Source organism: Oryza sativa, chromosome 8, assembly GCF_034140825.1.
Source record: "Oryza sativa Japonica Group chromosome 8, ASM3414082v1".
Lineage (NCBI taxonomy): Eukaryota > Viridiplantae > Streptophyta > Magnoliopsida > Poales > Poaceae > Oryza > Oryza sativa.
In genome coordinates, this window is record NC_089042.1 from 5580405 (window position 1) to 5604037 (window position 23633).

A 23633-nucleotide genomic window follows, 5' to 3' on the forward strand; every position below is an offset into this window, starting at 1 on the left:
CTTGTATTCAGTTCTATATGAAATCTTCTTCCAATATTACTTATTTTTAATTCCGAATTTCAGTTATTTTTAAATTGTATTCCGACTTGAACTCTTATAATTGTTTTTCTATTTTCAGAATTTATTTTAATTTTTATTCTTTATTTTAATTTATCTCGTATTCGATTCTATATGAAATCTTCTTACAATATTACTTATTTTAAATTTCGAATTCCAGTTATTTCTAAATTATATTCGTACTTGAACTCTCTTCTTTTCTTTTCTAATTTCAAGTTTTATTTTATTTTGTATCAATTGAAAATTATCTATTTTTACACATGATTTTATTTAAAATTATCACTCCCATGATTCTAATAATTTTATAGTTTTCAAATGCCATGCCAATCGCTACCCCTTTCTCCTTTGACACCTTTTTATTTGCTTACTCGATCTACCACTACTTATATTCATCCTCTTTAGAACTTTAAAAATTAGGCCTTATAGTTTTTAGAGTTCATTGTCTTCTTGGGTTTCATTTTCACCAATCTACTAGTCTATGGCCCATCCACTGCCACATCTCTTTATTTTCATTAGGATTTTAAAAATCGTACATAATTATTGTACGTGGCTCTAACTCTGAATTCAGTTTTTTCTGGAATTTTTGGGTGTATCACCTGGTTTTTATCTTTTTAAAAAAAATTCGTCAATTGAGCAAGATCTATTCAAATTTGAATTTTTCCCCCCAAAATATTTACCTCTATAGAAATTGCCTAACCGATATATTAAATCCTGCTCTGAAATGGCACCATCATTTGAAACGGAATTGTAATCTGTCTGGTGACAGATTTTAGATAGCTGTATTTTCACTTTTTAGGCCGTTGATCTTTCTTTGAGATTGGTACAATCTTGGATGGAACAAGTTCACTTAAGCTCCCTTAACTCGTGAACGAATCTGATTTTCGTCCTTCAACTGAAAAACCAGATACAACGGGCCCCTCAACTATCAAAACCGTTGCAAAGTGGGTCCCTCAGTGGTTTCGATGGTGGTTTTGGCTGATGTGGCGCCTGCATGGCTGGTTTGACTTTGTCTTCATTCTATGTGGCGGTGATGTGGCAATGAAAGCAAAAAATATATAAAAAATAGAAACAAAAAAATATGAGGCCCACATGTCAGTCAGACAAAATGAAAAAATAGTAGGACGCACATGTCAGTGGGTCCCACCCTCCTCTCTATCCATGCTGCGGACAACGAGAGACGAGGGACCGCCGAACCGGCACCTCCTTCTCTCTCTCCCTCCCGGCCATCCTTCCTCGCTAGCCGGCGGGCGCGCACGGAGAGGGAAAAAGCCAGCGGTCGGCGAGAAGGCGGAGACGGTCGCTGGCCGGCGCCCGCTACGAGGGGGACGGAGGAGACGGGGATGCCGACAAGGGGACAGAGGCTGGCGAGCCGCCGCTCCTCTTCCGTCCTCCCGCCGGCCGTCGACCCCCGCGCACCGCCGCTCCTCTCCCTCCCTCCCGTTGGCTGGTGCGCGTTGCCTCCTCCCTCGCGACGCTCTCGTCGGCCACCCTCTCCGCCGGTGCGGTGTGCGCTGCCGCTCCTCTCCCTCCCACCCGTTGGCCGGCGCGAGCCGCGGACCCTCTCCCACTAGCAGCCGCGCGCTGCTCCCCTTGCCAGTCCTTGCGCGCTGCCGCTCCTTACCCGTCTTCTCGCTGGCCGCCGACCCAAGCGCACCCCCGCTTCACCGCGAGGGCGAGGGAGAGCGAAAAGGAAGAAGAGGGAGAGCCCCGCTCCTCTCCCTCCCTCCCTGCCGGCCGGCGTGCGCCGCTGCTCCTCTCGCGTCGGAGGTACACGCGGTGTCCTTGGCCAGGTCATCGCCGCTCCGCCCGCCCCTCCGCTCTTCGCGCCGGCGACGCCGCCGCCGCCGACACTGCTTCGCCGCGAGGACGAGGGAGAGCGTAGAGGAAGAAGAGGGAGAGCCCCGTTCCTCTCCCTCTCTCCCGCCGGCCGGCGTGCGCCGCCGCTCCTCTCGCGTCAGAGGTACGCGCGGCGTCCTTGGCTCCGCTCGCCCCTCCGCTCCGCCGCTCTACTGCGAGGACGAGGGAGAACGGAGAGGAAGAGGGAGGGCTGAGAGGGGAGAGAATGACTTGTGGGGCCCACTGGGCCCCATCATTTGTTTTGTAGCTGACATATGGGCCCACGTGGGCCTCGCTATTTTTAAGTTATTTTTTTATAGCTGACAGGTGGGCCCACGGTTTTTATTATTTTTCTGAGATATAATTGCCACGTAAGCGTCACGTCAATGCTAGGACGGAGACCTAGTCAAACTAGCCACGTAGGCGTTACATCAGCTAAAACCGCTATCGAAACCACTGAGAGACCCGATTTGCACCCGTTTTAATAGTTGAGGGACCCGTTGTATCTGGTTTTCCGGTCGAAGGACGAAGATCAGATTCGTTAACAAGTTAAGGGACCTTAAGTGAACTTATTCCATATTGGATTGGGATCATCTAGTTTGTTCTTTTGGGCTTTACGTGGGCCCCACTTTACTGTTTAATTTCGAAAACCGCGCCTGTGTAGTGTGTATTTTAGTACTCCACTGGCCACTGACGAGATGGAGATTTTGGGGATTTCTTTCTCCGAGGGAGGTCGAGAGAACTCTCATTCTCTTCGTCTCCTGGTCTGGAGGCGACGCCGACGCGGCAGCGATTCGACCTCGCCGTCGTCGGTTCGACGGTGATTTTTTTTGTGCTCTTTGCTTTTTCTTCTACCGGTTGTTTGTTTCGAAGTTGTGCTACTTTGCTCGATGTAGCTAATGGATTTGGTGCATTTTTTGCAGTCGATTTCGATCTGTGAGTTCGGGCTTGCCATCGTTGATTCGCCAGTGATCTATTCCTTTATCCGGTGAGTCTACTTGTGCTATTCTGTTTCCTCGTTGTTCTCGATTCAGACTGGTCTTCTCCTCGTTGTCGATTTGGATTTGTGATGTGGTTGATTTTCTAATGTGAAACGGTGAACCCTTTTTCCCATTTAAATCTGTACGATGACCTCCTTCGTTGTGAGTTTTTCCCCATTCATTTAGGGTATTTTAGATATTTTAGCGTGAGTTGTGTTATGAATGTGCATTTTTTTTGTTGATTTAAAACTGTGATGGGCGAGTTCCTCATGGTTTGAGATCTTTTTGTTCTGAAACGTTCAGATCCATCCTCTAGATCTGTATTTTCTCTATGCGTGTGCTGCCTTGAGAAGCGGTTGCGGGAGGTGATGCATGGATGTGTGATATGTTTTTTTTTTTAATTTTTAGTAGAAGCTTAGTTGATAGCTAGATCGGCGATTTGTAGACAATGAGGAGCCCGAGCCCTCCTCTGTGAATCAAATCTTTTTTTTTTTTTTTACTGAAGCTTGTTATAATATTGGAACTGTTTAGTATCAGAAATCCTCCCCAGCAATTTGAATATTTTTTGTTTTCTATAAATCAATCCATACCACTATATGGTGATGTTTGTGTTACTTTTAATAGATGCGTAATCAAAAGGGTGAATTTCTGATGACAAGTGCTCGTCAGGGTCTGATTTTATGCTTGATGAACATGAATATGCATGCGATTGTAATGATAAGTCTGATAATTATTACCTTTTATCATAAAGTGAATCATAATCATTGACCTTAATATTGACCTGATTGAATTTTTCATTGTGCACCTGATTGAATTTTTTTAGGAAATTATGTACAATAATATTGACCTGATTGAGATTACTTAACTTCTGATGTTGATGAGATGTGATAATTTTGATATGTGATGTTTTACTTGTTTATTTGTGATATTTTGGTTCTATGATGAAAAATGGTGTAGCAGATATATTAAATGAAATAATATAAATATCTTGGGGTTGCAACATAGCTTGAGTATCTCAATATATCTTCCTGTACATTAAATGAAATATATAATTTTTCTATTCAATTGCCTCTTGTGAATTTTGAAGTAATACTCAAAGTTTTATTCAACACAATTTCATACCTGCATATCTGAAATTGTAGGCTGTGATGAAATGATTTGTTCCATTAGGCTTGTGTATGAAATGTTTGAAACCTAAAAATTTAATATTGTATCAAATACTTAACAAAAATAGTGCAAATATATGTAATTTTAGCAATACTGACATTTAAACTCACTAAATTGTTGCCTGATCCCAAAATAGACAATTCATCATATAGAGGATAGTTGTTAGAGTCAACATTTGCATATGCTGTATTTCCTGTATTGGTTATTTTTTTCTGATAAAAATGGCATTTGTTAGTGTAAATTTAAAACTTTAATGTAAATGACGCGATAATGTTACTTACTCCATCTTTTAAATTTGAAAAAAAATCAATCTCTGCATTTGATTGCTTTTTTAGTGTGATCTGTTGAGATCATTTTTCTCAATCCTTTGATCTGGTATAAATGAATTGAAAAGATAATAAAATGCTAAATCTGTATGAAACAAATGAATATTTGCATTTAATTTTGATCAAGTAATTAAAGGAGGTATGCATGTAATGAATTTGAATGAAGCAAGATAATTATCATTTACCTGGGTTTGATGCTTTTTTGTTCCTATGAATGGTTTATTCTTTTTGTGATAAATCATTTGTGATACCTGCAAATAAAAAGTTTGTTTGTGACTTGGATTAAAATATATAACATTCTGAAATTCAAATTCTTAATTTTGTAGTTTGATGCTGGAACTATTCATTCCACAAATTCCTGAATTTGATTATTTCTGATGCCTGCTATCAACATCTGTAGTTTGATTAGTTAATATGGTCCAGTACTCCTGACTTGTCAACTTCAATGGCAATATACTAATATGCACAGAAAAGGTAAGATTTTAAATAAGTATTAAAATTAAAATTTACATGTTGTATGTATTACAATTAAATTTTCTTATTATGTAAATTTATCACAATTGTACTGTAATTTTTGTTTTCAAAAGAATAAACCTGAATGAACATTGTAGGCTTTTTGACATGCTTTTTGTACCTCAACATTTATACTTTAAGATTGTCTTCTAGTTCTGTATGTAAGTAATTTAGTTATAGATTTCATCAGGTTTAAAGTGCATGCGCAGTTGAACATTGTGTAGTGCTGCTGTATGGACCTATTTAATCAGTTTAAAGTGCATGTGAAATTAAGGTTTAATCTAGTTGAACATTGTACAAATTTGATTGCTACATGATCGAGTACAAATATGTTTTAGTCTAATTGAATTGATTGAGTAATAGCATGTATTTGATTCAGTATATGATGTATGCACTAAAATTTACATGTTATATGTATTAAAATTAGAGTAAATTGCACTTTGCATCAGGTAGATTGACATTGTTTTCACTTCCCACCGAGTTTGGCGTATACTTTCACTTTGCACTAGAGGATGACAAACTAACTTTCACGTAACACCAGGCTGTAGGATTTGGGTTGAACCAGGCGCACCGGCCCTCATCCACGCTGGCTCCTTTATTCCACGCTGTCTCGCGCGCACGCGTTCACCATGTTGCCGAAGTTGGTTGCGATAGATGCCCCAATCGAATCGCGCGGGAGAAACCCACAACCCACCATCGTGATCCGATTATCTAGTCAATTTCGTATGTGCAGCGACGGCTGTGGGTGTTCACGCAGAGAGCAATCTCGTTCTCATGGCGAGCGGCAGGGCAGGACGTTCTCAGGCGCAGGCGCAAGAGCACATCAGGATCTAGTTCCTAGGTGCAGCAGGAGAAGGTGTTGAGGTTTTGACGTGGCAGGAAGGGAGGCTCTCAAGGTGCTGTTGCCTGTAGTTGCTTGTTCAAAGGTAATTAGTTAAGCTTTTAAGTATAAATTCATATGAGGAACACAGGTGTTGTTTGATCATTATCTTAATGATCAACTTTCTACCTGAGCACCTACCACATACAGCCGCGGCTGCATAGGCGAAACAAATGTTCGACTAGATGATCGGATCACGATGATGGGTTGTGGGCTTCTCCCGCGCAATTCGATCGGGGAATCGCAACCAACTTCACCAACGTGGTGAACACGCGCGAGACAGCGTGAAATAAAGGAGCCAGCGTGGATGAGGGCCGGTGCGTCTGGTTTAGTCCAAATCCCACAGCCTGGTGTTATATGAAAATTAGTTTGTTATCCTCCGGTGTAAAGTGAAAGTATCCGTCGAACCCGGTGTAAAGTGAAAACAGTGTCAATCTACCCGGTGCAAAGTGCAATTTACTCTTAAAATTACAGTTTTCTTATTCTCTAAATTTATCACAAATGTACTGTAATTTTTGTTTTCAATGGAATGCAACTGAATTAAGATTGTCGACATGCTTTTTCTTTTTGATTGTTGACAGGCTTTGTTTTGTTTATTTGAGCTAAACCTGCCGATATTTCTTGCTATATTTGGGGCTATGATTTGACTGTGTGTTAAGTTTTGAACTTTTTAATATGTTTGGGCTTTAGAATGGGATTCCTGTACATCTCTATAGTGATTGGGCTCCGAATTTTTTTTTGGGTCTCTGGGCTTATCGATAGGCTTTGATTAAAATTTGTCTTTCGTAATATGTTTCAAATATTATTTGGGCTTTAGAATAGGCTTCCTGTACATTTCTCTATATTTGGGCATGTGATTAGGCTCCGAAAAAAATTCAGGGTCTCTTGCGTATTGACAGGCTTATTAAACACCATTTGAAAATTGAAATTGAAGTCAATCAACTTACGTACTATTTTGTTTTGTAGAGAACTACTATTAAACATCACACTACCATGTACTTTGAACAAGTAAATATTTTTGATTTTGTCTCAAATTCTTACTAATAATTGATGTATCCAAATCACTGCTTCTTCCTGTTTCTTCATATTCTGTGGTTCCTGCAAAAAAATCATAGTTAATTCGAAATTCAGAATCATAGGGATTTTTATAATTACCTGTTGTGTATTAAATTTGCATTGTTTTTCTCATGTAATTGTAGTGAAAATGTATTATAAATTACATGTCTATGTGAGTCCTACAAATATTGAATTGAGTTCAACCAGTGTTTAATTTCGAACTTGTTTATGGTTTTTTTTTGTAATGCTAAAAGTTGTAATTTCATATCCTGCAAGCACTGATAATTGAAATTGCACTTTATCAACTTCTGTACTGTTTAGTCATCTTGATTCAAATTCTTACCGGTAATTGATGTATCCAAATCATTGCTTTTATCTGCTTCTTCATTTTCAATTGTATGTTTGTTTTTGTGCACTCACCTTTGTTAACAAATCACAAATAGATATAATGCTTCAGTCATTAAGTGAGAGATGCAATTAATGAATAAGAATGAATCCACATAACAATGATTTACCTGGATTTGATGCTTTTTTGATCATATCAATTCTTCTTAGTTGATATTCAGATAGTACTAGATCTAAATTGAGACTAATGTTGTAATTACATGATGTATATATTAAATTTACAGTGTTTTCTTCATGTAATTATAGTGAAAATGTACTGTAATTAGACTTAACACTACTATGAAATTTGGAATGTTAATAAATCTGTTTTTGTCTCCAATTCTTACCTGTAATTGATGCATCCAAAGCACTGCTACCTTCTGCTTCTTCATTTGCCGTGATTCCTGCAAATAAAATCATAGTTAATTTATAGTTCTCAGAACTTTTACCTATAGAATTAATTGGTCAAATTGATTGATTAGGTCAATTACAATTAGCATTCAATTAAGATTAGTTGATGTTCATATAGTACTAGATCTAAATTAAAACTAATGTTCTAATTGCATGATGTATGTATGTATGTCTGTGTGTGTGTGTATAATTACAGTGTTTTTTTCCATGTAATTACAGTGAAAATGTACTGTAATTAGACTTAACACCACTATGAAATTGATGAAATTCATTACATCATCTGTAATATATATACATAATCTGGGCCTGTAATTACATGATACCACTATGAAATTGATGAAATTCATTACATCATCTGTAATATATATACATAATCTGGGCCTGTAATTACATGATGTATATATTCTTACATGTAATTGATGCATCCAAAGTACTACTGCTTCACTTTCTGTGATGCATCCAAAGCGCCTACTTCAAATTTTCTACTTGGGCTTGTTTTTGACATTGGGCTTTTTTTGCCTGTGTTAGTTCCCCGAAAATTAATCTGGGCCTTTGATCTTATTCAAATTTTTACACTATGTTTTGTGTTTTAAATTATTTTATTTGGGCCTGTTTTTGACAATGGGTTTTTTTGAGCCTGTCTTTGGGCTCCGAAAATAAATGTGGGCTTCAAATATTCAAACATCAGATATGTATTTTTTTAATTTTTATTTGTATCAATTATTTCGGGCTGTTGGATGTAGATCCTATGGTTAAAATATCTGAATGATTGAACCCTTTGAAATCATTCAAATCCCATATAGACAGCCCCTTTTTTTTTTAATTTCGATCGAGTTGCAGGCTCTGTTGTTTCCAACTAGATATCGATCTAGCTAGATTAATATACAACTGTTGTAATTTCTATTTATACATGAAGATCATCTGTTACCCGCGTACGGTAATTCTGAAACCGTGAACATTCCACGGTAATTAATAGAGACGAGAATTTGCACCCTTTGAATTGCAGCAGGCCGGTAAAGTTTTCGATCGCTCTAGGTTATTTTATAGTTCCAAACCTCACGCGTTTTTTTTCTCTTTTTTTATTTTTTCATTTGAGACTGTCAGATGTCGCAGCGCGTTAGGTTGGGAGACTGGAATGGAAGTTTTGAGGCCAGTTTCTTTGTAGGTTAGTGAAAATGTAAGTTTAAGTTTTGGTGGTACGTGGGTAGGGAATTGAGGAAAAAAAATTGGAGCTTTTTAATACTACTCCCCATATATCTTATTATTTGCCGTTGACTAGTTTAAAAATAAACTAACCAATCTCTTAAAAAAAAGGAGGGAATATCTAGGGTAAAATTAGTTTACACTTAACTCAGAAAACTACTAAGAAGTGTACCAGGGAAACAGTGAGAAGAAATGAAATACTACCTCCGTCCCAAAATAAGTGCAGCCATGAGTTTCCGTGCTCAACTTTGATCATTCGTCTTATTTTAATTTTTTTTATAATTAGCATTTTTGTTGTTATGAGATGATAAAACGTGAGTAGTACTTTACTCCTGACTTATGTTTTTAAGTTTTTTTTAAAAAAATTCAAATAAGACGAACGGTCAAAGTTGAACGCGAAAACCCATAGCTGCACTTATTTTGGGACGGAGGGAGTAATAGCAATAAAGCAAACCCCACACAAGAGAGGAGTCATCTCTAACATGAACGGTTCTCGTCACATATGAGTAGTCCGTGATGACCGAACCTCATTTGGGACGGGTGAAGGCCCGTTAGTTATATGGGATCCCTGTGACGGGCCAAAAAAACACCCATCACAGATAGGGTTGACCACCTTGACTGGATGGCATTGTCACACATCGCAGATGACCCACATACGTCGAGTGGCATTTCATTCCTAGCCAGTCACAGACAACTTTGTTTATGACAGGGTATAAATACCACCAGCCACAGATATGCATGGTTTATCTGTGAAAGGTTTCAGCCTTCACTCAACAATGATGTGTATTTTTAGTTTTTTTTTAAATGTTTATTTTTTAGCTAGCCCTAGAAAATTGCTAGACATGTCCTATGAAAAAACAAGAAAAGCCTCATGCCCAACAGCAACATGTCGACATCTATATATAGGTACATTCACATGTCCTGATGTCCACAATCACATATTCCATGTAAATCACATAAACATATATAGACACAAGCATATGTATATACACCGACATATATAGCTACAAGTAGATGTATCCGCAATCACATATATAGCCACAAATACATATATACATTTGTCGCCCCCAAACTTTCATAGATGCAATCATGCAATGTTCAAGGAGAACCACCACGGCCTCTCATATTAATACATTAAAATAAGTATTCAATGTTAGTTCAACATAACCGGTTGATTGCATATATCACCTAAGTATTATTCTCTAAGACATAGTAGAATAGCGGTATATAAAAACTCAATTAATCAATATTGCTTTGTAAACATACTATAGGTAACATTTCGAGCATCTACTTCAAACAAAAGCTTCCTTTTTAATTATTTTTTTCGCAAACGCGTAAAAGGATTGCACGTCAATATATTAGGAGAAGAGAGCATAGTTTGATTACACAACGCACACGCTCAGAAGGCCGTTGCCAGGGGACAGGGGTCAAGGAAAAAATAAACAAAAAAAAAAACAGATACAAAAAAGATAATTACTAAGAAAGAAAAAAACTCCTATCGCAAGGGAGGGTGGGGTAGGGGGTCCCACTATATTCTGGCCTGCGCCGTAGGCAGAGAGCTAGAAAAGAGCGAAGACAGGGCCATGGCGTGATCTAGAGGGAGGGGCTAGGAGAAGAGGGCATTGTAAGCTGTCTCGGTTGACTCAGGACCCTTCTTAGGCACCAACCCAATCTTGCGCTTAAAATTGTGCTGGGCGGGTGAGGTCGTGTCACTCAGGCCGGCGAGCGTGAGCTTGGCTGCAATCCTCTTGCTACGCTTTGGCACTACTCCCACAGTGGCAGGCACCGGAGGCGGGGGCAGCGAGAGCAGTGCTGGAGGCAGAGACCTGGAGCAGCTGGCGAGGAAGGCGTGCAACGCGTCGTTATCGGCGACTGAAAGCGGGAGTTGCGCCATCAGCCAGCTGTCAAGATCGAGGGCGACCAATGGAACGTCGAACAGAACCCCATCCCTCGCGACCGATGGAATAGCCAGCGGTAGGGACATGGTCGACGGTGGCGGAGAGCTAGGAGGTGACCCCGCCACGGTCGGCACCCCGAGGTGGCTATCCGTCTTGACGGCGCCTTCAGGCAAGGAGGAGGTGGGGAGAAGCTAGTGCCGTCCCTAGCGAGGATTGGGTTGGCAAAGGCGAGGGCGTGTAGACCACAGCGGTCTGAACCAGCCTCGGTGAGACGAGGGCGTGTAGACCACGTTTTCATTTTTGAGACGAAAGTTTTCAATTTTGAGTTGAATGTTTTCAAATTTTGGGTTACTTTAAAATTTGACTTGAAAGTTTTGTATTTTGAGATGAAAGTTTTTAAAGTTTGAGTTGAAAGTTTTCATAATTTGGGTTAAAAGTGTTAAAATTATACTTGAAAGTTTTCAAATTTTGAGTTGAATGTTTCAAATTTGAGTTGAAAATATTTACATGCTTTTCATTCAAAAGTACTATGGATTGAAAGTTTTCAAAATCAGACTAAACATCTTAAAATCCTCAATAGAAACTAAGTTAAATAGTAAATTAGAAATTAAATCTAATCTATGACTTGATTAGATATAAAAAGGAAACCAACGGCATGGAACCATGCAGTATATGTGTCCCTACATAGAAACAGAAGTTGGGCTCCCGATAGTGCGCAACACTTATGATACCGGCGCGTATGCATGAGTTAGTAGCCCCCGAGAATGAGAAGAGAGAGGTGAGAGGCGGAGGGACTTAGGCTGAGGTCTCAAGTCCGCCTGCAAAAATAATGGCATTTTTGTAAGCGGTTCTTTTATAGGCAGTGATACAACTATAGGGCCTCTAGCTATTTTACAGCCAGCCTAAAAAAAATCAAATCTAGGTGTTGAGAAAAATTGTTTTCTACTAGTGGCAATTCTTAACACGCAATACCCATTAGAGCTAATTCATTGTCATCCACCAAGGGCATGCCTAGCACAAACTAAGTTGTCGTTGCTTAGGGGCTAACGATGACTTATCCGTCTCCTTCTCCTTAGCATTCCCCTTCCCCTACAAATTCTAAGTATATCCTATCAATATTCCTCGACTACGTTGAATTTGTCAAGTATATTAGCTTACATCAACCTATCTTTTATGCCAACAAACTAACTCAACCTCCGTAGGATTGGCAAACATTTTCTTGATGTGATCGGTAATAGGGAGATACCAAACAACCTTAGCGAGACTAATCATCTTTAACTTCTTACCTTCAGCACTACCATTATTTCATTTGTATTGAGAAATAGCAGATACAGAACACGCATCAAAGTTGGTGTATTATTTGTACTACAATATGTCATTTCAACATACGTGAATTCTTCTAATTAACCTCCAGCCTCTAATGGGCATAACACTTGCTTTGCATCATAAGTCGTCTTGGCATTTTGTTCCCCTCTGGTAGCAAGTCCTTTAGCAAGTCAAGCAGATCCATGAAACTAAAACAGTTCCGAGAAACTCTTGTGTAGCCAACCGTTATTTGCCTTAAGCTTCATGTGATCCAACATGTCATATAACTTGGTGTGCTTCGCTTGTTTCCAGGATATAGAGGCTTCTTAGAATCTGTCACTAACGTGCTAAATTTCTCATAATCCCTCTCATTATAGGCTGACTCCTTAATATTTCCGAGGGTATCTGGGATGACATTGATGATATCACCACCCAATGGAGATGGTACAAACATGTAATCTCGATCTTGTTCCATGTTCTATACATCTCGCACTTCAGTAACTGGAATATTCGATGGCTCTTGCTCTCTATGCCTGGTCCAACATGTTTTATCCTTTATAAATCCTCTATGTATTAGATGAGACTGCACCAACACCCTTTCTAAAAACATCTTCTCATTTCTGCAGTCTACACATGGACATACCATATATCCGTTCCTCAAATCCTCTTATCATTATCCACAACATTCAGAAATTCAACAACTCCATTCCTAAACTCTTGGCTCAAATGATTAGTAGTGTATATCACAACTTCGCTCCATCTGTGAACAATAAATTTAGACAACAATTTTATCAGAAAAAATAATTCAGCTTTACCCCAAGTTATCATTTTCTTAACCTCTGATTTTAGAGCAAAGAATACTTGCCCCTACTCACTCTCCCAAAATATGCACAGTACACAGGGCTGGGATGACAAACAGTTAGAGGATGGGCGGTAACTCATCTTTATCGGGTAAATCGGTCAACACATTAAAGATGAGTTATAGTTATCTTTGACGGGCTACCACATCAACACCCGTCACAAATAACCCCTTATCTATGACGGGCATTGTTTAACATGTCACAACTGAGGTACCTCATCTACGACGGGTGTATACTCAATACCTGTCACATGTGAGGGGTCATCCGTGATAGGCTTATATATGGACCCGACAAAGGGACAAAGGCGTTCTATGTCAGGTCCTAATAGGGGCCCACCCATCACATCTAGGCCCTTACTTGTGACAAGCTGCGTCCCGCAGCCTTATCTCAAAACGGCTCGAATTTAAGCTATCGGAGATGAGGCCATCTATGGTGAAATATTTCCGCCTGTCACAAGTGTGCCATTACAGATGGGCTGATTTGTGGTAGTGTCACTCTTATATACCCTCTTCTTTTTTTAATGTATGTGCCATTTACTTTTTAAATACGTTTGATTATTACTGTTATTCAAAAAAATATGTAATTAGTAATTATTTTATTGTGACTTGATTTATTATCAAATGTTCGTTAAGCATGATTTAAATATTTTTATAATTGCACAAAAATAGTCGACGGCATCATACATTAGAAAAAACGAATGTAGTATATATATATCCCACCCGGTTGATCCTTTTTAGGCCATTAGATCACTGCTTCCTATACGAGAAATGAGTTACAGAGAATATCCTACCATCTAGTCCTTAATTACTCATAGTGTCCTGGTGATGTTTTTGGATAAACGAGTTTCTCGTGTGTGGTTTGGGTTGAAATTAAAATTCACACACCGTTGCCTTAGCCTTACACGGAGCTCTCCTACTAGCTACTCGGCCTTTCCAGAATTCCAGTAAAATGAAAGTACGAACTCTAATCCTGATAGAGATTTTTTTTTTTTTTTGTATATGAGTAACAATAGCTAGAAATCCAGAATCCTCATCGCACAACACTTCCATAGTCGTAAACAAAACAAGTAGTAATTGTGTTTAACTTGTGTTTATCTGTTTCAGAAGCAAGCAAGAGACGTCGTACGTCGATGGCTGGGGCAGAAGTCATCATGCGTGCATGGAATGAATGGGGCATCCAAGCACTGGTGCTTCTCAGCTTGACGCTCCAGGTCTCGCTCCTCGTGCTGGCGGAGTTCCGCCGGTGCGTGAACTCCGGCGTGCTTAGGTTCTTCATCTGGTCGGCGTACATGATGGCCGACGGGACTGCCATATACGTCCTCGGCCACATGTCCGTCACCAGCAGTTCGCCCCAGCATCAGCTGATGGCCTTCTGGGCACCATTCCTCCTGCTCCACCTCGGTGGGCAGGACAGCATCACCGCCTACGCCATCGAGGACAACCGTCTGTGGCTACGCCACCTGCAGACGCTCGCCGTGCAGGTGGCTGCAGCTGGCTACATCCTCTACGAGTCCTCCATTGTTGGCAGCCATTCCTTGCTCCGGTGGGCCACCATGCTCATGTTTGTCGCCGGTGTTGTCAAGTACGGGGAGAGGGTGTGGGCGCTTAGGTGCGCCGATAGCAGCCAGATGGCAAAGAATTACCGAACTCTTCAAGTATCCTCCAGAGGTTTTGAATGCTCTTACTATCTTGACAAGATAATTTCTGGACCTCCGTGGGACACAGAAACCTACCTACTGATGGCTCACCGAATGCTGGAGGTTCCCAGGATTTGGTTGAAGGGGCCGCCGCAAAATTCTCTGTCTCAGTACCCTTTTGCTTCGAATTTGAGTGGGAAGGATCTGTATAAGGTGGCCGAGATGCAGCTCTCCCTGATGCACGACATCTTCTACACCAAGGTAGAGGTCATCCACAGTAATTTGTATGGCCTTTGCATTCATATGCTTCCAGCCATGGCGACCACCGCTGCATTCCTGCTGTTTCAGCTGGTGATACTAGGCCGTGAGGGCCATGGCTACGACAGGCTAGATGTGGCTGTCACTTATGTCCTGCTAGTTGGCGCTGTCATCCTGGAGACTGCGTCCTTGTTGCGGGCTATGTTCTCGAGCTGGACATGTCCTCTCTTGGTGAGGTGGAGTCGCCATAAGCGCGGAATGGAGGACAATACTGTATGTAACAATCTGGGCCATACAATTACGAGCCTCCGCCGGCTCGTCCGTGCAGCGCAATGGAGAAGAAGGTACTGGTCGTGCTCCATGGGGCAGCACAACTTGCTTCGGTTGGGCGTTGGCAGCACGACCAGCCGAAGAAGCAAGATGGCAAGATGGATGGGAGTTGAAGATTGGTGGAACACCAAGGCTTACTCGTGGCCCATCCCCGTCTCGGAGTGCATCCAGGAGCTGTTGGTGAACCAAGTATTGGAGAGAGAAGGTACTGCCTCCTCCTCGATCTCGATGGTGTTGGACGAACAAGATCAATTTCCAATTCCATCAAAAGGAGAAGAAGAGGAGGGCTCTGCCTCTCATGGATCAAGACCAGAAGCAGACGCAGATGATCAGCTTTTTGATTCAAAGGGTCGAGCGGAGTTGAAGAGATGGGGACTGTACGAGGGTGGCCAGACCTTGAACGGGGAGGAGCGGCTGACCTGGAGCGTGGAGGAGCGCATCCTTGTCTGGCACCTCGCCACTAACATCTACCTCACCTGGTGGAACAAGAAGCAGCAGAAGCAGGACAAGCAACAACCCATGGCCAAGGCGGCCGAGGCGCTCTCCAACTACATGATGTTCCTCCTCGCCGCACGCCCCTACATGCTGTCTCCCACTGCCAGCCGCGATTCATACGTCGAGATGGCCTACGCTCTCACCCCCGCCGGCGGCCTGCGGTACGACTCAACCGAGCAATTGGCCAGCTTCCTACGGACCTACGGGGATACACCCGAGTATGATGCTCGTGGTAGGCTACGACACAGGTACGGTTCCAACCTTGATTTTACAACACAACACCATCTCCAGCTGGTTTTAGACACAGGATGTGAGCTCGGTGCAAAGCTCATCAGCCAGGACGAGTTACAAGAGGCAGGGGCAGACGGCAAGCTAGGCCTCATCGCCCAAGTCTGGGTGGAGGTCTTGTGCCACGCGGGCCAGCAATGCAGCGCATATTCTCATGCCCGGCAGCTCAGCAACGGCGGCGAGCTCATCACCGTCGCTGCCCTCCTAGTGGAATACGTCACGAAACGTATCCTAACGTTTCCTCGCTAATACTCCCAACCACCAACAACCTCGCTCATCCACCGACTGTTGCAATTCTCAAGATTAAACCTTCCTTGTTTCATTTTTCTTGTTCTTAGTCACTGCAGCTCATCCAGTTTTTTCTGTTCAAGTCGTTTTCCTTTTTACGTACGTTGGAGTCAGGCCAATCGGCCGAAGCATTGTATTCCTAAGGCGTGCGAGAGTAGACAACTCCGGCTCGGACGTCCGATGTTTGGGAGAAAAATCGGGCGCTGACGTCTTCAAAACAAGACCACAATATATTCCGACGAAATTTTTTTAAGCTTATTATTGAATTATTTTTAAATGTTGCACGATGTTCCACCAGGTATATCGGAATTGTTTTACTAAATAAATCGAAAATGTTTCACTCGTTTAAATCGGGTGTTATTTTACCTTATATAAAATAATGTTTCAGCAAATAGCGAAAGAATGTTTCAGTTCACTACAACATTTGATCCATACATAGTGAAATATTATAAGTATATTAGTTGAAACATTTTTCGGTGGAACAAAAAATGAAACGAATTTTCTTAATAGGGGGTTTCCAAAATATGTGTGTTTTTTGTTGCAATGGAATATTTCAGTTCACTGCAACATTAGATCTATACATAATGAAACATTGTGAGTACATTAAGTGAAACATTTTTGGTGGAAAAAAAATAAACCAAAATCTCTTAATAGGGGGTTTCCAAAATATATGGGTGATTTGTTGCAACGACGCGTTCCATAATATCAAAATCCACTGCAACCTTTGATCCGTACATAGTGAAACATCGCGAGTACACTAGCTGAAACATCATAAAACTACTGGTTGAAGCATCAAAAGATATCATATGCAACATTCAAAAAAATATCAATAGAAAAGCTAAAATATTTTTTTGTCGAAATATAATCATGTGTGGTCTTGTTGTAAAGATTTAATTGCAACGAATACAACGGTGTGATTGGATCGTAGATTGGATAATTAGTTTAAAAGAAAAATCATTTTAAAACTATTTAAAGTAGAAGCGGCAGGATGCGCCGGCGCCTGAGGCGTCCGATTTTTCCTTCTGCCGTCGGGCGCCCAGCGCGCAGCATTCTCCAAGAGTTCACGTCAGGTAGTTGTTTGTTGGAGCTTTCCAAGCATTTCACGACCGATCGTGTGGGATGGGCACATGAGGTGTTCGATCGTGGGGCGCTATAGTCGGCCACTATGGCCATCTCTTTTCCGTATTTAATAAAAGGAGAAAGAAAAGCAACAAAGCATTTTAAAGCTGCGCCAAAAGGTAAAAAGAAATTGGTTTTATTTCGGACGTGCTCTATATTGATCAATTTGGCGACGTAGAAATAATAAAGTTTTTGTTAACTAAAAATGGCTACTCCTTTACCGGTTATGATTATGTCTGCCAGTTGGTTTTATACTTGGTGTTTGATGCTATCACAATAGGAGCATGATATTATGCATAATAGTGCTACACTCTTAAAATTAGTAACCAGGGTCTTTTGTATCGTTTTGGATAGGGTAGCACCTACATAATTACTTGCTAGGACTTACGTGATTTATCTTAGCTTTTAATTCTGGTGAGGAGTTGGGAATTTGTCACATCCCTGTATTTTTTTCTTCCATTTACAATTATAGAATACATTGGTTGTTTGCTTGTAGGTAGAGGTTGGATATGTAAACCATTTCTATTATCTAAAAAGAAGTTATGTTCCTCTTCATATCGTGGTGTATCTAGCCATAAGCTCGATTTCAGGGCACCGGGATCTGGGGCAACAACTCTTCCCTGTTATTGTTAGATGTCCACGGGAGCTCCTAATGGACGTGTGTGCGCTGGCTGGTGTCACGCCCAAAAATTCACGAACCAGAATGTCTAAGCTGAATGTGCATTAATTAAAACCTCTGTCCAGGACCAGCCAGAGTACACAAACGACAATTGTTGACACACATATCCACGTCTTACAAACATATAAAAGATTACAAAAATGCAGCAGAAAGATAAAAGCGAGCTAAACTTGAAAGCTTGACTCCCTAGGCATCCTTCAGCGATGAAACCAACTTCTCCGAGAAAGCTCCAACTAGGAAGAACTTCAGCTCTGGTATGGGGAAGAAATAGCAAGACTGAGTATTACCCACTGTATTCAGCAAGTCATACCGGAAAAGGAGTTGGGCCAAGAATGCAGAAATGAGGAGTTTGAGAAAAGGGAGTGGTTGGCTATCTCAATGGGGTCGGGCCCTCGAGATGGGTGAGACACAAGAGATTTAGATAGATTCGGGCCGCTAAAGAGTGTAGTACCCTACTCCTGTGTATAATGATTTTTCAAGAGCTTACAAAGTCTCTGAATCTCTGGTGAGGAAGCCAAAGCTCAACCTCTCACCCAGAGTTTGTGGGATTCAACCCCTTCCTCAATAGGCTTGGACATCCTTTTATATCTAAAGGGGTTACCACATGAGCCTCGAGTGCTACTGTTGACGGTCGTTAGAGATCAGTTTCGACCATCAATACTACCAAAATAAAGAAGAACTAGTTATACTTGCAATGCATATTTGGGTTAGAATAATAAATATTCCACTGGCACTAGGATTACTAACCTCTTGCAGAGAATGGACATAAAATAAAGGAGAATCGACATAAAAAAAACAAGCGATCAATCAATTAGGCGATATCGAGAATTAGATTTATCAATGAATGGACCAAGAATGCAGAAATGACATAACCGATTGAGTCAAAATTCAAGTCTGCATATAGGAGCAAAAGAGAAGGCCACCTGCCGAAAATGGGCTAGGGAAGCCCAGCCCATGGTTCGGCCGAACCCTTCCCGGTGCTGTTGGATACATGGTTTCTTCTGGACGGTGGAGATTCACTCCCTATGGCGGTTGGAGGGTATTACCAACCTTTCTAACCGCCATAACCATCATTACCTGCCTATTTAAGGAGCTGGCTCTCTCCATTCCTTCATACACCTCAAGCAAAGAAGTTCATTTCATCTCTCAAGTTTAGTTTAGTTTGTAGAATATAGTGGAATTGAAATAGAATAGAATCTTCAGTCCTCGGAGTCTTCGGAAGAATTCGGGTATGGCTCTAGTAGCTTTTCCTTCTTTCGTAAGACTTGTACTTTTATTAGAATAATCTTCTTTATACTACTCTGATATTGTATTACTTTCCAAGTATATGAATACCAATTTTACTATATGTTCGAATTATATTCATTATAATGCTACCTTATCTGATGAGCTCGGCGTGGGGCGTGGATGACAGATGAGCGGCCGCCGCCGACAAGCTCCATTGTGGCGTGGACAGTGGAGGATGCGGCCGACGGCGACGAGCTCCGGCGTGGGACGTGGATGGTGGGACCACCAATGACGACATTTTGGTACCCGGCTCATGATACCTCGCAAGTATCACCTAATATGTGGTAGGAATCGCCTGATACCTGACATGTATCACCTGATATCTCGCAAGTATCATATAATACATGGTAGGAATCGTCTGATACCTGACAGGTATCACCTGATACCTTATAGTTATCACCTAATACCTCTCAAGTATCGCCTGATACCGGTTAGGTATTAGGACATGATACCTCAGAAGTATTATGCCCTAATACCTAACCGGCATCATCCCGTCCCAACAGGATTCCGTTGTATATCAGCCCTCTATTTTATTGGAATATATTTTACGTATGCATTTCAAATCATAATTTGAAATATAGTTGAAATTAAAGACAACACTACCTTGGGGAAATTTAACTATTTGCCACTTTTGAAATATGGCAATTAACGATTTGCCACTCACTGTCTATGACAGATGGGACCTCATGTGTCTGTGACATATGGGTCTAGTGGCAAATCATTAAGCACCATTCCTAAGAGTGGCAAATAGTTAAAAGCCCCGCACTCAAATAGTTCAATATACTACTACTTGAAGAACTGAAAGTACCTTAATTTTTACCTGTCAGCTATGTACTTGAGGAGCTGATTGCTAACAAACTTCCTCCCCATGAACGCCTCAAGCTGGCCGTCGGCGCGGTCGACGGCGACCTTTGCCACAGCGCACAGTGCGCTCGCCTTCATCTATCGTAGCATCGTGTGGTGCGCCGTCATGTCCACGGTTCGCCATACGTCCGGCACCATGGTGGTCGCCTTGTGCCACGAGCGGCACATGCTATATAAGTTAGTCAATAGAGCGGAACGACGACTAACTTCTCGATTAATTCAGTAATTAATCACCCAAGACATGCCAGATGACGACACAGGAAGACACGATATTTATTAACGAGGTTCAACTGAAACCTACACTCCCGGGGCTCTGATTATGGACGCCCATAAAATCAGAGCCCCGGGGATGTAGGCTTCGGCTGAACCTCGTTAACAAATATAATGTATCCCTGTGTCGTCACCTGTATGTCTTGGGCGATTAATAACGGAAGCGATCAGTAAGGTTAGTCGTCGTTCCTCTATATCGATTAACTTTTATGACAAGTGGTATTAATTGATCTCTAGCTTCCTCTCCTCAATTATACTTGTTTGTGTTCGCCGCTGGTCGTGGACACGATTTGTATACTACGTAGTGGCGAACAAAACCAATCCCTCTCGATCACCGTGCAGTTGAAGATTTCCCGTGCCATGCCACATTTATACAGTGCCCCAGAACGCGAGACGGGCCGCATCGCGCACGCGACGCGAGAACGCTTCGCCTCTGCCGCCGTCAAGCAAGCATGCATGGTTTGCATTACCAATGGATTATTCATCTCGTACGTCTTTGCGCTATAAAATGCGTCTATTTTGACGATGAGCTTTTCCATTCTTCATCCCCGCGCCGCGCGCTATTCGAATACGCCGCCAGCTTGAGCTTAATTAGAGCACCCGCAATGGTAAAGTAAGGTGTTATCTATAAAACATGTACATCTCAGCAATAGACTAGATTAATAGTAAACCATCTCAATAGTATGTCTACATGGGTATCTATAGCTCTCTAATACATTGTCTCGTTTTTCTCTATAGACTATCTCCAAGTTAGTAGATAGCTTTGCTCTCTCTCTTCATTTAATCTCTTCCAAGTAGGAAAATATGCTGACATGGATCTCTTATAGAGAGCCTATAGATAACCATTGTGGGTGCCCTTAGTACTCCCTCCATATTTTAATGTATGACGCCGTTGACTTTTTGACAAACGTTTGACCTTTTGTCTTATTCAAAAAATTTATGTAATTATCATTTATTTTATTGTGACTTGATTTATCATCAAATGTTCTTTAAGCATGATATAAGTATTTTTATATTCGCATAAAAAATTTGAATAAGACAAATGGTTAAACGTTGGTTAAAAAATCAACGGCGTCATACATTAAAATAGGGAGGGAGTACTAGTATGATCAATCTGAACCAACAATTTTTCTTCACAAATTTCTGATTTATTTTTTTCCAAGCCTGATACAGTTAATTGTTTTCTGCCTTCAGGTTTTGCGGTGGAGGAATCAAATGGAAAGCATGCTGCTACCGCCGGAGAGCAGGGACTGGTCGGAGCTGCCGATGGACGCGTTCTCGGTGATCTTCGCCAAGCTCGGCGCCATCGAGCTCCTCATGGGCGCCGGCCTCGTGTGCCACTCATGGCTGCACGCCGCCAAGCTGCCTCACCTGTGGCAATGCGTGGAGATGGTTCACCACGAGGCCCTGAGCCTGAAGGAACCCATTGTCATGTCCGAAATGGCTAGGGCGGCCGTGGACCGCTCTGATGGCCGGCTTGAGGCGTTCGAGGGGCAGTGGTTTGTTAACGATGGGCTGCTCAACTATATACGGGACAGGTATGTACTCAATCTTGTTTCGGCCATAGTCATTAAGACCGGACAAGAAAATGAGTAAACTGATATTGGTGGGAGCTTTCTGTCATTTGCTGGGCTTTATGGTTAAGTAGAAATGATATGTTTTTTTTGACAAATCACCATCTATTTCCTATATGCAAGTAATTTTTAGGGCAACACACTGGCTCCGGTGTTGGGCACAGCTACAAAGGTGTGATGATGATGGGAAGTTTCTAAAGGTTGCATGCCGCAAGTTGGAGTCGATGGTTGTGCAACTTTTTACCAATTATGGATGGAGATTTACAAATAGACTTGAATAAATGTATTCTCCTCGTTTTGGTCTGGTTTCCTCTGCTTTGGTGTGGTGTGTTCTTTTTAATCTGAACTACACTCTTTTTATGAGTGCAACTTTATAATAATTGGATGTAGCTCGTTTTAGAGCAAAGGCCAGGATGTTATATTCCATTATCTAAAAAAAATTAAACTGGTGAGGCTTTTGGTTCGATGGTTCACTAGTTCAACCGGTTGAACCAATGGTCTAATCCGGTTCAGTAGGTTTTAAATATGTTACTCGTTCCTTTCAAACACAAGTGGGATGATAGCCTGGTGGTTGGTGGGCTTCCTCCCTCACACGTGATCCTGGGATCAAATCACTCCGACACCTGTCAGTTTTATAGCGGTTTTTTCTGAAAACTGGCCGGTCTGACCGGTTTATATATTGGTTTGATTGCATATCCGGTCTTTTAACTGGACCGAACCGGCAGAGGCTCCGGTCCGACCGCCGGTCATCGTATAATGTAACAATCCGAACCGGCGGTCGTATCTAGTACTGGATGTGACACATCGTCTTACAATATCTGGATTCGTAGTAGTAGTACATGTCTTGTCCGGTACTATGTTAGTATATTAGTACAAATTAAAATGCATCGCATCAACTTTTTTTTTAAAAAAAGCACATCGCATCAACTTGATCATTGAAGTACTTCAATGTTCATGCTGTACGTTGAAACAACCACACCATCATTTGATAAGTTGACATTTTTTTTCCGTTCCTTGCTCACTATATTACTCATCATCAGGTCACCGAAGCTGAAGCGCCTGTGCCTTGTCTCATGCTACAGTGTCTACAAGGAAGCGTTCATCGAGTTCATAGCAAAGTGTCCGCTGATAGAGGACATCGCCCTCATCAACTGTGGAAGTGTCGTCTTCCACGCTTTGAATGTGATCACCGGAAAATCATTCCCGCAGCTGAAGCGGTTCGAGCTACGAACGGCATTTGAGCGACCTTGTTACGGGTGCGATGTGCCGCTGGGGATTCCAACGGTGCGCCACCTGCAACACCTGATTTTAGGGGGCATCATCGACATCGACAACGAAGAGCCCCCTGCCCTCACCTTGATCTTATTGGCATCAGGGAGTGCTATGAGCTCAAGGTCGTCGATGCTACGTACCCTGCGAGCAAAGTGTGCCAAGATCAAGATACGTACTGAAGCTTCCCTGCTACCTTGAATATAATGTTAGAGCGGGTACAATAAGCTGATTCAGCAGGCTGCAAAATATTCTAGATCATTCAAATCCTAGTTGGAAGGGAGAGAATCGCGGAGAGAGAAGGAAGCCGACGACTATTCTAGCGCTAGCGATAGCACGCATACATATGTAGGTACAGTTCCTGGTGCCAATAGAAAATACATTTGTGGGCCCAACCATC

At 41.7% G+C, this 23633-nt stretch overlaps 2 protein-coding genes across 2 annotated transcripts; both read left to right on the forward strand.

Annotated features, from left to right (window-relative positions):
- Positions 1-2587: 2587 nt before the first annotated feature.
- On the forward strand, positions 2588-16448 carry LOC107277898 (uncharacterized). Its single transcript, XM_015793608.3, has 3 exons — positions 2588-2713; positions 2817-2881; positions 13980-16448. The coding sequence occupies exon 3, from the start codon at positions 14006-14008 to the stop codon at positions 16130-16132; it is 2127 nt and encodes a 708-aa protein (XP_015649094.1). The 5' UTR covers positions 2588-2713; positions 2817-2881; positions 13980-14005; the 3' UTR covers positions 16133-16448.
- A 5157-nt stretch (positions 16449-21605) lies between these two features.
- Positions 21606-23434, forward strand: LOC107275601 (putative F-box/LRR-repeat protein 9). Its single transcript, XM_015793722.2, has 2 exons — positions 21606-21928; positions 23005-23434. Exons 1-2 carry the CDS (start codon positions 21606-21608, stop codon positions 23432-23434), a joined length of 753 nt encoding a protein of 250 aa, XP_015649208.2.
- Positions 23435-23633: the final 199 nt, after the last annotated feature.